This window comes from Cinclus cinclus, chromosome 6 (genome assembly GCF_963662255.1).
Source record: "Cinclus cinclus chromosome 6, bCinCin1.1, whole genome shotgun sequence".
Classification (NCBI taxonomy): domain Eukaryota; kingdom Metazoa; phylum Chordata; class Aves; order Passeriformes; family Cinclidae; genus Cinclus; species Cinclus cinclus.
Window position 1 is genome coordinate 54,447,542 of NC_085051.1, and position 13,094 is coordinate 54,460,635.

Below are 13,094 nucleotides of genomic sequence, written 5' to 3' on the forward strand. Positions count from 1 at the left end.
AAGAGTGAATTGCTAGGTTGGAGGTGGTGTTTGTTTTGTTGTTGTTTTTTTTCCTCCCGTAATCAATAATCTAAATGTGTTTGACCAAGTTCTAAACCTTTGAATAGAAGCTGGAGTTTGAATGTGCTTAGCAGGGACTTGTTTGATAGTATTGCCTTAAGTAATTTCATCTGAGAGTGAGGTGTCCCAGATTGGGCAAAGTGGAACTGGGTGCAGATATTCACAAGGCTGGGGTGTAGATGTAACAGCAGCTGTGCTAGATTAGATCAGGGTACACCTAACCTGGCATCCTGGCTCCGTGGTCAAAGCAGCTGTCGAGGAAAGGGCAAAGACAAGCCAAGAGTGTAATAATACTTCCAGAATGCCTGTTCAACCTCTTCACCTGTGTTTCAGGAAGCCACAGGTCAGATCTTTGCCTCTAGTGGTTGGATTTCTACTCTATAAAGCTTCACCAAGAGATGAAGATTTGCCCAAGTGAGGAAGTACAAGCATTTTGTTTGTGCAGGGTGAGAGGAGGAGCAGCAGACTTGGAAGAGTGGAGAGGGTGGTGCACGTAGGGCAGAAGCCACTCGGTGTGGGCAAAGCAGGCATTACAGGATGTGGCTGCTAAGCAGCATCGCCCTTAGGCCTGAGATGGGTTAAGACTTGCTTTTATTCTGGTGTCAGGAGAGAGCTGTGAAAGCTCTTAGCCAAGCATCTGCCACTGGTCCAGATGGGACTTCACATGCTGCTTATGATACCAATTAGTTCAAGTAGTAGGGCCTTGTGAGCTGAACATAGGAGTTCCTTCTTCTGATGAATCACACAATGGTAACAATAGTGCATTTTCATCTTTTTAGCTTGCTTTGTTAAAAAGGAAGGGAATTACAAGTATTCAGGAAGTGTTCTTATGGCTGCTGAGTCGAGTGTTTATAACTGCAGAGCAGTTACAACATACTAATGGGAAGGCTGCTGAAGGCTGCCTGTGTAAAACTGCCTCTGCTCCTGTGTACATAGGCATGGAGATGCAATCTGTTATTGTGTCGTTCCCGGGTATTTTTCCCCGCAGGATCCATTCTGTGTCTGGTATGCAGGGTGCACGGCGTGCTCCACAAATAATAGAGTGCAAAATGCACTCTGCCTCTGTGTGACATCTGGTCAAATTAAGGTTTCATTCACCTGATGTATCCTGCCTTCCCTGGGCCATACTTGATAGCACCATGTCTCTCCTGTGTAGTTTAGTAAGTGCATACATAAAGAAGTGCCAATAGGTGTGGTGTAGGTTGTCTAAAGCGTTGTGCTGGGAAGGAGCAGATGGTGAGAACTTGGTAGATGATCTTTTTCCTGGTCCTTCTAGGTGGTTTCTCTACAGTACAGAAATTGTATCCCTCCATTACTCAAGTATTTCCTGGGAGCACTGGGAGCTTCCAGAGGAAGCCATGAGGAATCTGTGCTGCCTTTTGTGTCTCGACCTCCTCCCTATGGAAGTGCATGGTTGAAGTGGGAAGCTGTAAGATGCCCCACCCACACTGTTCTGCTGCAGTTATCCGGAGGGTGTGAACAAGCACCTAAGTTAGTCCCTGGGTGTTGAGAATTGCCAAGAGTAATTCCTTAGGTGTTACAAAGGAAGTAAGTGTCTTACAGAAGAGAATGGATCTAGCCTTGGGAGCGTGCTGCCTTTTGACAGGTAGTGTTTCCAGGTGCTGGGACAGCAGCTGTGGGAGGAAGGATGCACATCCTGTATTTCTAGGCCTAGAGTTGTTTTTTTTGGCCCTTCCTTGTCCCATTGTGTTCTATTAATGTGGAGTTGATGGGAGGAGATTACGATTCCTGATGATATATGGGTTTAGGGGCTGGAAACATAGCAAGACTGGCAGACCTGGGGGGGAGCTCTTTGCTGGAGGCAGGGTAGGGAGAGAGCTGATGATGGCAGTGAAGGCAGGTGGGGTGAGAGAGCTTCGTGCAGCTGGCAAGGTGCTGGAAGCCAAGGGAGGGTTTGTCCCACTCTGGAGTGGGCAGAGAAAAAAGGGAGATGTATCTTCCCTTGTGTGAGATCCTGATCCAGGCAGTAGCAGCTCAGCTTCACTATAAAAATTCAGGCTTGTGTTCTACCTAAAAGGATGCTTTTCCATTCCTCCTGGGTGGCTGTGTAAAACAAAGGGAAAGCCAGTGCATCTGTGGGCAGCGTGCTCCCTGCCTGTGGTCAGGATCTGACTCTGGGTCACTTGAACCAGTTCACTTTGGGAGTGGAGATCCAGCAAGCAAAAACAGATTTTACCCCAAAATAACGGGTTAAGTTTTTATGGGAACCGTGCCAACTTCCAAATCCCTTTGCCAAGCTGTGGGGATTACAGTTTCATTTTCCTGGGGGATTTCTCTCTTTTGTTCAGTGCCTTATTTTTTGCTTGAATATTCAGGCCCTGGTTCAGCCACAGATCCACAAAGCCCATGATTTTGGCTGCAGCAAAGCTGAAGGCAGGAGCTTCTGCAGCCTGGGAACTGTAAAGCGAATCCAGGCCCAGGATGAGGTGGCTACACTTGCTGAAGAGATTTGTCTGCTTAGGCAGAGTCATTAGAAGCTGCAGCACCTGCCCCTGGGAGCCAGCAGGCTGCCACAGGGGTGACACACTTGGAACCAGTGTGGGGAAGGATGGAGCATTCACTGATACTTCAGAAAAGTACTGAAGGGGCCAATGCACACAATGCTCTGAAATGCTTTGGGGTGAAAGAGAAGGACCCAGTGTTCAGATTTGTCATTCAGTGTTATCCAGCTTCTTACTTTTGAGGAGCAAAATTCACATTTCAGGCCAGCATGCAATGGAATTTTTTAATTATTTATTTAATTTTATTTTTTTATTTGGTTTTGTATGTCTCCATTCTAAAGGGGGACACCAGCAGAGGTTTGTATTTCCTTACTGGGACTCTTGTGTAGAGCACAGTACTGTCAGAAATGTAACCTGTTCACTATGGAAAGTATTTGAGCAACTGTTTTATTGCATGCTGCCACCAGAACACTGCAGTTATTTTGTGCCAGAAGTGCACAGCAGACTGCAGTGAGGAACAGGGAAACTGCTCATGTTTGTTTATTTTATCTCCAATACCACGATGCCTCGCGGCACTGGCAGGGCTGAGGTCCAAATCTCAACCCCAACCAGTAGGTTTCCACCCATGGTAATTCTCCTGAGAAAAAAGTAGCATCTGTATCTACACAGACAGCTGAGCTCTGTCTGCTCCCCAGCCCCATGGGGAAACACAGGCTTTCTGGCTGTGTTTCTCCTCCTGCCTTCCTAAGCAGGTTTTTTTGCCTTGTGGATTTTGCTTGGCATCTCTGCAGCTCACACTTTCATCCCCAGTGCCCTGTTCTCTGCATCAGACCCTTCATCGAGCACAAAGCTGTTAGGGTATGTGCAGCACACATAGCCACAGTGTGATTTGTGCCTCCGTAGAGATTCCTGCAAGCTTTTGAAGCTGATTTTGCTGATTTGATGATGTGTGCAGTTCTGAGAATCACAAGTGAGCTGCCTGGTTGTGTGGCTGATTGGAGAGTGCTGATCCAAGGTGTTGGTACTGCTGTGGGACTGACAGACCCACAGGTACCATTCCTATGTTTTGGATTATCTGCTTAATATGATCTTGGGAGAAGGAAGAGCTGTATATGAAGTACCTCCATCCTCAGTTATATGCTGTGTGTGCATTTTGTCTACTAGGTATTTAAAACATGATACATGGTAGATAGTATGATAGAAAAGCAACACAACCTTGTATTAGGAAGTGATTTGAATGTCTGGAAATTCCAGCCCTGAGTGAAGGCTGAGTGTAGTAACAAATCAGTGTCCATGTTTTCTCTGCAGAGAAGTGCAAATATTCTTAATCAGAAAAGCACACGTGTTTTCCTGAGAGTTGTTTTTGTTTGATAACAGGTCCAGTGTTGGGACATGGTGAGAATGCTATGTTATTCCTTCATTTCCAGCCTCTTGGAATGTAGCCTTGTTTCTTGCCTGAAGATCATCACTGCCTAAGAGGACACCTCCCTTCCTTCTTTTCCCCTTCTCAGCCTCCTCTGAGGTGCTCCAGCTCTGGTTTGGTTGTTTGGATCTTTTACCCATAGCTCTCTCACACCATCACAAGGGCTTTTCTGCTGAAACAGATGAACTGCAGGGATGTTTTTTGCTTTTGACATCAGGATATAGGTAACTGAGGTTTCTTATTAACACTTTATTGGAAATATTTTTTTTTTTTATTTTGGACCCCTGTGTCTACTTGTGATGGATCAGTTTTTGCCTTTGGTTGTGGAAGTCATGGCTGATCATTAAGCAAGATTCAGTATTTGGTGCACGTGTGCATTTAGGCTAGAAGTCCTCTTATGTTAATGATTCAGTCAACTTAATTGCAGTTTTTCAGTATATAGATGCCTAAAATCTTTCCAGAGAAGTTGCAAATGGCTGGGAGCTCTGCACCTATGGGCAGCTCTGTAATGTGTTGACTCAGGCTTCTTAAATCACTTTCCGTGATTCAGTGGGTCACTCCTTAGAAACCACTGGCCTGCTGGGCTGCAGTGACTGTCCCTGGGCTCTCAGCTGTTACCAGCATGGAAACTGGTAAGTCTTCTCATGGGAGGTGGGATTGGGGGAGCCTGGTCCTCTCTGAGACAAAAGCACCATCAGCTGCTGGGTTGGTGCTGTCACTGCACACAAGAGCAGTTTATGTTAAATGTGACTGATGTTGAAATAAACCACACCTCAGTTCTCAAGTAAGAGTGACCTTTGGCAAGTCTGCATCAAAATAAATAAGGTGTGATTTTAGTTATTTTAAGTTGAGTTTCCTTGGAGACAGGCCCCTAGGAGCTCCTGCTGCCAGTTCCTCTGATGTTTGCTAGCTTAACATAAATGCAACTAAGAAAATTCCTCTCTTCTCCACCAAAGGATGAAATTTCACAGAAGTGCACTCAGTGTAACAGTTTGCCTTGTTCCTGATGTGCCTTAAAGAGATGCTGAGAGGTTGTATGAAGACTGTGGGTCAGATTTTGCATGTTGTGTTAACTCCTTTTGCCGTGGGTTTCTTGAACACAGCTGAAACTTCCTTGGAAAACAGAGTGGCATAAATTGGTTCCTTTGGTGACCTCTTCCTGAATTTATGGAGGGGAATATCATGTTGCTAGAATACATGTCTGCTCCCCTGAGATGACCCTCATCTGATTGGGGACCCCTGAGTGGCTGAAGTCAGCTGTTGTAGAGCACAGCAGACCAAAGGCTGTGCTCACATCAGGGTCAGATGCAGGGCACGTTGAATTTTTCGGAGACAGCTGGTTTCCAGAAATAAACTTCTTTTTCAGTGACCTGTGATACATTTAAAATCAAATACCAGATCCCCCATTTTTTTGTCTGGGTTAACTTTTTGGGATGGAAACCTTTCTGCCCTTGGAAAGGGGCTAAAAGGTTTGCTCTGCCTTTAGAATATGTTAATCTTTAAATGAGCCTTCATGATGTGCTGCAAAAAGCTAAAGCAAACACTGCTGTAGCAGTCAATCAGCATTCCCTTGTATCTCCTGGGTGTGGTGACATCCAGAATTCTGAGTAGCAGAGGGATCACAGGGAAGACAGACCAAGTCTGTGCTGTGCAGGCACCGTCCCCTGTGCGTGGTTGTCTTTGACTCCAGTGGCATGAAGCACAGTACGTAAGTGCCCATGGACAGGGAGAGGGGGTGGTCATCCCTTCTGCTTTGTAGGTGAGGTGTGCTGAGCCCTCCAGGAGCTCCAGCCCAGAGCAGTGCTCAGATAGTCAGATTGTTGTGGGGACAGACTCTGGGCTCACATCCCTCCAAAGGGTGTGAAGGACAGCCCCAGCTTGTGTGGCATCAGCTGCTGTGATACCTGAGGCTGTGGCTGGAGACACTCCTGTCCTCAGGGCCATATGCTGAGGTGCAGGGCCTGGGCAATGTCCCTCAGCTGTCCTTACCTCACACTGCACACACCTGCCACTTGGGTCATTGAAAAATGGACTGAAGAGCTGCATCTGCTGTCGATAATAAGAGAGAGAAGCAGTAGCTTCACTGCAAATGCTTAAGAGCTGCCCTGCCTTGAGGTCAGGGGTCCAGACACCAAGTGTGGGGATAGCATGGGGGTGAGGGGTTTGTGTGTGCCTCTCCTGGGAGGGCTTTGCTGTGTGTTGCTTCTCATGTTCGGTGCTCAGCATAGCTGGAGGCACAGGTGGGGTGTCCCCAGCCATGTTGTCTCTGTCTGTCCCACCTGTTTGTGTCTTTGGGGGGGTGATTGCTGTCTGAGCAGCATCAGTTGGACAGCAAAGCATGAAGTGCTTCCTTGTAGGTCCAGCAGCATGTGGGTAACTATATTAGTGAGGGAGCTGGAGGCATGGGGTCACTTCACCCCTGTCCTCATTGACTTTGAATAGTTTGAGGGACATTGCAAGGTGGAAGGGCAATCTTCTGGCTAGGTATGTGCATGCTTCATTCGTATTTGTACTTCAGGGTTATTCTGGAGCATGTGTCTCCTGGGCTGATGAATGTTCTGCAGAGGAAGGAGATGCCATCTCTCAGATGTTGTGGTACTTCCCGTGTGCTTGATATTGGCAGGGCCAGAAGAAATGTCCTGCAAATAGCAGCAGTTTGTGTGAAAAAAAAAAGCCTCTTCCGTTTTCACCAAGGAATTCCCTGAAACAATCTTTGCCACCACATACTTGGAAGAAGCCAGATAATGGCTTGCTGAGAACAGTGCTGTGGAAACCAGTGTGTCTATACTTGGCAAAAGGGAAGGACTTTCAGCAAGAACTTGTTGGTTGGCGCCCAGGAAGATGAGGATTAGCTGACTTGGAGCCTGGCCGGTGGTCTCCCTGCTCTGGTAGCATGCCCTTCCCTCCCCTGCTCTGAGGTACCAGGGAGGTCTCAGTGCTGCAAGTACCTGCTGATGGAGTGACTGCTTCCAGTGTCTGCCTGAGGTCAACTCCAGCAAGGATTCAAGTTACAAGAGGCAGCAAGTCTGAAAACAGACAGTCTGGTGTCCTTATAGCTGTAACACATCATATTTCAAAATTATTCATAGATCTTGTTCTAGCACTTCTTCAGAAGTCTGACACGATGCCTGCTCAAGTGTCACACTCTGTTTTGAAGATAAGGTGCATTACTTGTGCGTTGTGACAAAAGCAGTGGCACCAGATCACTGTCAAGTTCAGTGTTCTCAAACCCAGTGTACCATTTAAATTTTCCTGGAGTTGCTTTCTTTCTCATTCTAGGTTTACTAACCTCTCTCTAACTTTGAATACATCCTAGAATTTAAATCAATTCCAGGACATAAACCTGGGAATAGTATGAATTTTTGGGAACAAGTTTGGTTTGAAAAAAATAAAGAAATTATTTTTTTCCTCTTTTAAAAAATAGGAAGAAATGATCCCACGTAGGAGAATCCCCAGTGATGAGGCCACTGGCCTCAGCAGTTGAAAAATGGAGCTCTTCTAGCTCTTGCTGACTCAGATCCTGGCCCCCAGGCTTTCAGTTTGACTGGTTTTGTTCAGTGTGTATTGATATAATTTACTGAAATTATGGCATAGTCTTGACAGCCTTGAGCAGTTTTTAAAAACTTTTTATTTTCCCTTCTCCACGCAAATAGCATATTGTCTTCAAACTCTGCAAACAACCATGAAAGCATTTACTGCTTATCCTTCAATTATTTATAGTAGTAAATAGTATTTAATCCTTCCTGCATTCCCCTCTGTCCCCCTACTCCATATCAAGGCAGTTTAATGTCTCAGTGTTGCTGTGATTAAGTGTCTCTCATGCCTGACTGGTCTCATGCTCACTGTGCTTCCCTTGCCAGTCCCGCAGTGTGGATAAGCAGCACGCTGTAATCAACTATGACAAGGAGAAGGATGAGCACTGGGTGAAGGATCTCGGCAGCTTAAATGGAGTAAGTACCAAACCTCCCAGCTGGCAGGGGCTGTGCTGAGTCTGCTCACTGAATCCTGCTCTCAGACCCTTTTGGGTCACTGCAGCTGTTGGCATGAGTTAAGCCAGACATACATAATTATTTCCAAGGTCTGAGGTGGAGGTCATAGCATCTTATCTTGGGAGGGGAAAGCTTTGGTGAATATTGTATTGTTTTTTCTCTCTCTCTACCGGTGTCCTTGCAGAATGCTTCAGGGCTCACAAAATCATGAAGCCTCTTGCAAAAGGGGAGGAAATAAATTTGGTTTCATGGTTGGTATGTTAACTTTGAACTGGTTGAGATTCTGGAGCAGCTGTTCAGCTGATCGGGGTGACCTTTTGGTGGTTCGATTGTCAGTGCATGGAGTGATTTATGGGATGATGAGACATTTAATTTTGTTGGGGAGAAACTATTTAAAACCACCTTTTTTTTAATAATAAAAATTGCTCTTTCACCTGCCTTAATCCTGGTTTGCATGAAGACCAAGGAGTAATGTGAGCACAGGAGAGGGAGCTGAGCCTGACTGAATCTTAACCCTTGCTCTGGTCCGACTTATGCAGGGTGTTAGACACCCGAAGTCCATACATCATTGTTGTTTAAAATGTCCTAATGTCATAGCATGTCTCTGTTTTGGGAGTTTTTTCATACAAGTGGAGCTATTCCTCTGCTGGGGTCTAAGATAGATTCACATAATTGTCTTCCCAGTGGGGGTTTTACTGCAGCCATTGTTTTGGACTGAGAAGCCTTCCACCATCACAACCACAAAAGCACAAGATGAGCCCAGAAACTTGTACAGAAACAGTGGCTAAAGCAACCCTCAACCATTCTGCCTCTTCTGGCATCTGAACACAGCAAGAATGAGTGCTAATCCTTCTCTGCCTAATAGCTGAAGGCATGGAGCCCTGCTGAAATGGGAATATTTCCAGTAACTGGTCTGGACTCTGGCTGGTTTGATCCCTGGTTCAAAAGCTATGTTATTTAACTCATGCTAGCAAAATAGCAGCTGAAGATTTTGCTTGCAAGGGAGGGAAGGCTTGTACCACTTAATTATTTTCTACCTTCACATGCTAAAGCATATGAAATTACAACATTTTAATAGTAGGCTTATGTTTAGAGAGGCCGTGGAATAAAAGAGAGTTACAGCAATGCTTGTCTTCTGCAGCTGATCAGACACTTCTGTTGAAAAAGAATGTTGTGGCCAAACCAAGTTTTTCATGCAAGAAACATATCTTTATTTGAAAGTTATCACAGAAACTTGTTTTCCCACTTGAAACTAAAGAAATCACTTTTGAGGATCTTGATTTTAAATCCATTTTCCGAATATCCTTTTATTTTGTATTCAAGTAGTCAGCAATACATTATATGGCTTTGCTTGATAATCTGGTTCATATTAATTGTCAAAATGTTTTATGTTGTTTTTATTATAATGTTCAAGTAATTCTTCAGTCTCTGTTCAGAGGTTTTTGTTTTTAAGGATAGCATTTTCTAGATTAAGCATCTTACTGAAGTTACTTTGTTTCAAGTATATATGGACAAATAGGTAACTATCAAAAGGGATCCTTGCAGACTTTTTTGAAGAAAATTCAGCAAACAATTATTTCTGTTCCAGATGTGGCTATTGTGGGTTTTTAAAGTATTATAAACTTCAATGCAAATTGGAATTCTCTGCTTTTTGACTAGCTTGCCTGTTTTTGTTCTGAAATTACAGGCCTGTTTCCCAGCTCTTCTATAAATTGTAATGAAACTGGGGGCTGTTGTCTGCTGAGGATTCTAGTTTCCTGCCCTGGCATTTTATTTTTCCTCTGTGGTTAATACTAGGTCTTATCATGAATGTTTGGCTTGGCTGAGGTGAGAAGGCAGAAGGAAAAGATTGTGCTGCAGTCATGAAAACATGTAAATTCATTTTCTAGCATAATTTTGTTTCCTCATCTGCATTTGCATTAATGGTGCAAAACCCCAGCAGCAGGTTCCTGGTCTGAGATGCTCGGTGAATCCCACCTTGCCAAGTAGGCTAACTTCTGGTGTCTGCCTGCCTCAAATCCAGCTGTGGGACTGGCTAATCCCCATCAGCACTCTAGGGCTTCTTCAGCTCCTTCTAATTTTTATTTGGCCCAGGTTGTTGCAAAATCACGTGGGTTTATTTGTGAAGGATGTCCCTGCATGCTTGATTTGATCCTTGTTTGGTCTGGGAGAATTTTTTCATAGTGGGTCCTCTCAGGAAGCAGAGACATCAAAGACATTTATTCACAGCTGTGAAATACATGTTTTGTACCTTTATAAGGATGTTTTTGTTCAGCCTCAATTAATTGCCTGGAGCATGGGAAGAGGGGGGGTGTGAATTTTTAGCACGAGGGGTTTGGTTATCCTGGACAGCGTGGCCCCAGGTGTCACGGTGATACTGCTGCAAAATTTTTTCCCATTTCCCTGTGCAGTTGCATTTCCCCATCTTCTGTGATAGACTTTGCTTGTTAAATTATCAGGCCTTGGGGCTGACAGCAGTCTTGTTTGCCATGCAGCAGAAAGCTGATTCCTAGCTCAGTAATTAAGAGCATGAGTTGCAGTGTTGGTTGAGATGGGTGTAGGAGAGCCGAGAGCATTTGAAGTTCCTAACTTCAGGCACCTCATTTACCTGTTCAAGCCGGGGACTAAAATTGCATTTGCAGTTGGTGCAAAGGTAAATCTCCCTAGAGGTCCCTTCACAGCACGTTGCTTTGAAGCATAATTGGGGTGCTCTGACTTGCCCATGGGAGCTACTTGCTGGTGTTGATTTTTCCAGGGAACTTAGCTCCTAGCTCCTGGCTTGGTGCTGGCACACTAGTACATGCAGTGCCATCAGCTGATGGACATGGGTGCCCTCCAGGAGCACCATCTGAGATCCATCACCCTGATACCCTCAGTTAAAACCCATTCCTGTGCTTCTCTCCTGCAGACGTTTGTCAATGATGTGAGGATTCCTGACCAGAAGTACATCACCCTGAAACTGAACGATGTCATTCGCTTTGGCTATGATATCCTTTCTGAAGAGGATTGGGACTCAGGCTTTGTTTGGGTTTTTTGCTGTTGGCTGGATGAAGAGGTACCAGGGCTAATTGTGACTACTGAGTACGGTGTTTGTTTTGCCTCTTGGAGCCTTTGGGTGGCTCATAAGCTTGTGTTTCTCCACTGTGAACCTCATTCAGATTACATTAATCATGATGCCTGCTTTTTCATTGGACTTTGGATCAGGCCCTGCACTGACTGTGCTGACTGTGGAAGTGCCTCTTCAGTCTCATCCTGATGAAGGATTGTGGTTTTTTCTTTTTATTTGGGTGACAACTGTAAGTGGTACCAGTAGGAGCAAACATAGTTCCTATGTTTTTGTAGAACTAGCATCTTCCTTTTTTTTTCTTTTTTTTTTATTCAATTTTCCTTGTTTTGTTACTCATTTCACCCAGATGCTTTCTTTCAGACAATTTTTAGGCCTTTAGCCTTTAACATTTGGTTGTGGATCTTGTGGCTGGACCCTTGACTCTTTATTGAGTAAAGTTTGCCCGTGCAAATTGCTTCTGCCACAAAATGCAAGAGTAAATCTCTCTTTAGCAATAGCACATTTCACCTCTAGCAAGGGAAGCAAGGTTGCAGTTACTGCTGTATTTACAGACCACAAATCCTGCCAGTGTCTACTAAAACACCTTTGCTTTCATCCCTTTCCTTTTTTATACTGATGTGACAGTATGACTGGCTATAAGCATAGATGTTGACATGCCTTTCTGAGCCTGAAGAGCAATAGTGGTAAGTAGAGGCTCCTACTGCTGTCTTTTCATGTAATCTAATACTTTTTTCACTTTTTTTCAGTTGCTTCTATGTGCCAAACTTTGCCCACTCAAGCTGAATTTAGAAGTGGCAAGTGTCTTCTCCAGGTTTTTTTTTTCTTTTCTGGAGAGATGTCAGTTAAAACAGTCCAGACATTTCTGAGAATAGAGGGAGAGGCTGTTTTACCATTTGGTGGGGGAAAATGTTTGCCTGGAAAACTCTAGTGCATTCTTGACCCCAAGGCCACATTCTTCTGCCTTTTGCTGTCCTCATGATAATCCATTTGTGCTTGGCCATGCTTTAGCCTTTGAAATACTCCAAACCTTGAGCCTTGTTGGTCTTCCAGGGATCTGGTACTTCAGCTCTCAACAGTAACAGTGCAGGAGCACTCACTGTTGCAACCAGGATTGCATGTGTGCCATCCTGGATCTGCAGGAGAAGAGACTTTTCTGGGCCATGGATCGTAACTGGGCTTTGGCCACTGTAATCTGGGATCTTGTCATTAAAGGTGGTGTCTTGCTGCACAGGTGATGGAATCTGTTACAGTCCCATAGGCAACCTTAGCTGAAGCTTTTCTTGACTTTGCAAATGTTTGGGTGGTTTTTTTTTTTTTTAATGTAGCTGTTTGTGCATGTTCTGGTCTCTTGGTGTGTGAAGACTTGCTATGAACTCCAGTCCTGGGAATGCAAAAATCAGTGCCTGGAGCATGGGTGGGTTTTAATGGCTGCAGTACCAGTTTAAACTTTTTACAGAATGCAATTCTCAGCAATGAGCAGCTGAGTTGAAGTATTTAGTCCTGCAGCCCTTTCATGGATATTCAAGTGAAATGAATGATTTTACTTATGACTTACAGAATTTATTGCCCTCAACAGGAAAATTTTAAAGAATGTAGGTTTTAGAGTAATCTTGTACTATGTACTATACCTATGGCAGCTATAAGGTGTTTCTTTGCTTTGCTATTTTGGTGCCACTCTGTTTAGCAGAGCTTTCTGTGCACACTGCAGTCAGCTTGGTGTGCATGGTAGCATCTCCTGAGGTCTTGGAATCAGCTGTGTCCCGTTGCACCAGAGCATTTCTCTTTTCCATTTACAGTTTGACTTACAGGCTATGCAGAGTTTCCCTGCTAGGCCAGTATCATTTGGTTTATTTTTAGTCTAACATTTTCCATCTTTCCTTTTTCCTCCTCTTTGCTTTCTGCTCTGCTGATTGGGTTGTTCATGATGACATTCCAGATGCTGCTCTTTTTTTTTTTTTTTTTTTTTTTCCTTCTAATACAGCATTGCTGAGGATTAATGCCTGGGCTCAACCATGTGAATCCTTCCCTTCCTAAGAGGTCACAGCAGCTCATGACCTGATTTACTTTTCATCTGGAAAATTGCAGTGACTGAA

The 13,094-nt window shown here is 44.5% G+C and overlaps 1 protein-coding gene across 1 annotated transcript in view; it reads left to right on the forward strand.

Moving 5' to 3' along the window:
• Nucleotides 1-13,094, forward strand: part of CEP170B (centrosomal protein 170B) — a 53,227-nt gene that overhangs the window by 4,504 nt on the left and 35,629 nt on the right. The window contains exons 2-3 of the mRNA XM_062494782.1: nucleotides 7,806-7,895; nucleotides 10,843-10,921. Coding sequence (XP_062350766.1) covers nucleotides 7,806-7,895; nucleotides 10,843-10,921 — 169 coding nt within the window. The remainder of the gene's footprint in view (nucleotides 1-7,805; nucleotides 7,896-10,842; nucleotides 10,922-13,094) is intronic.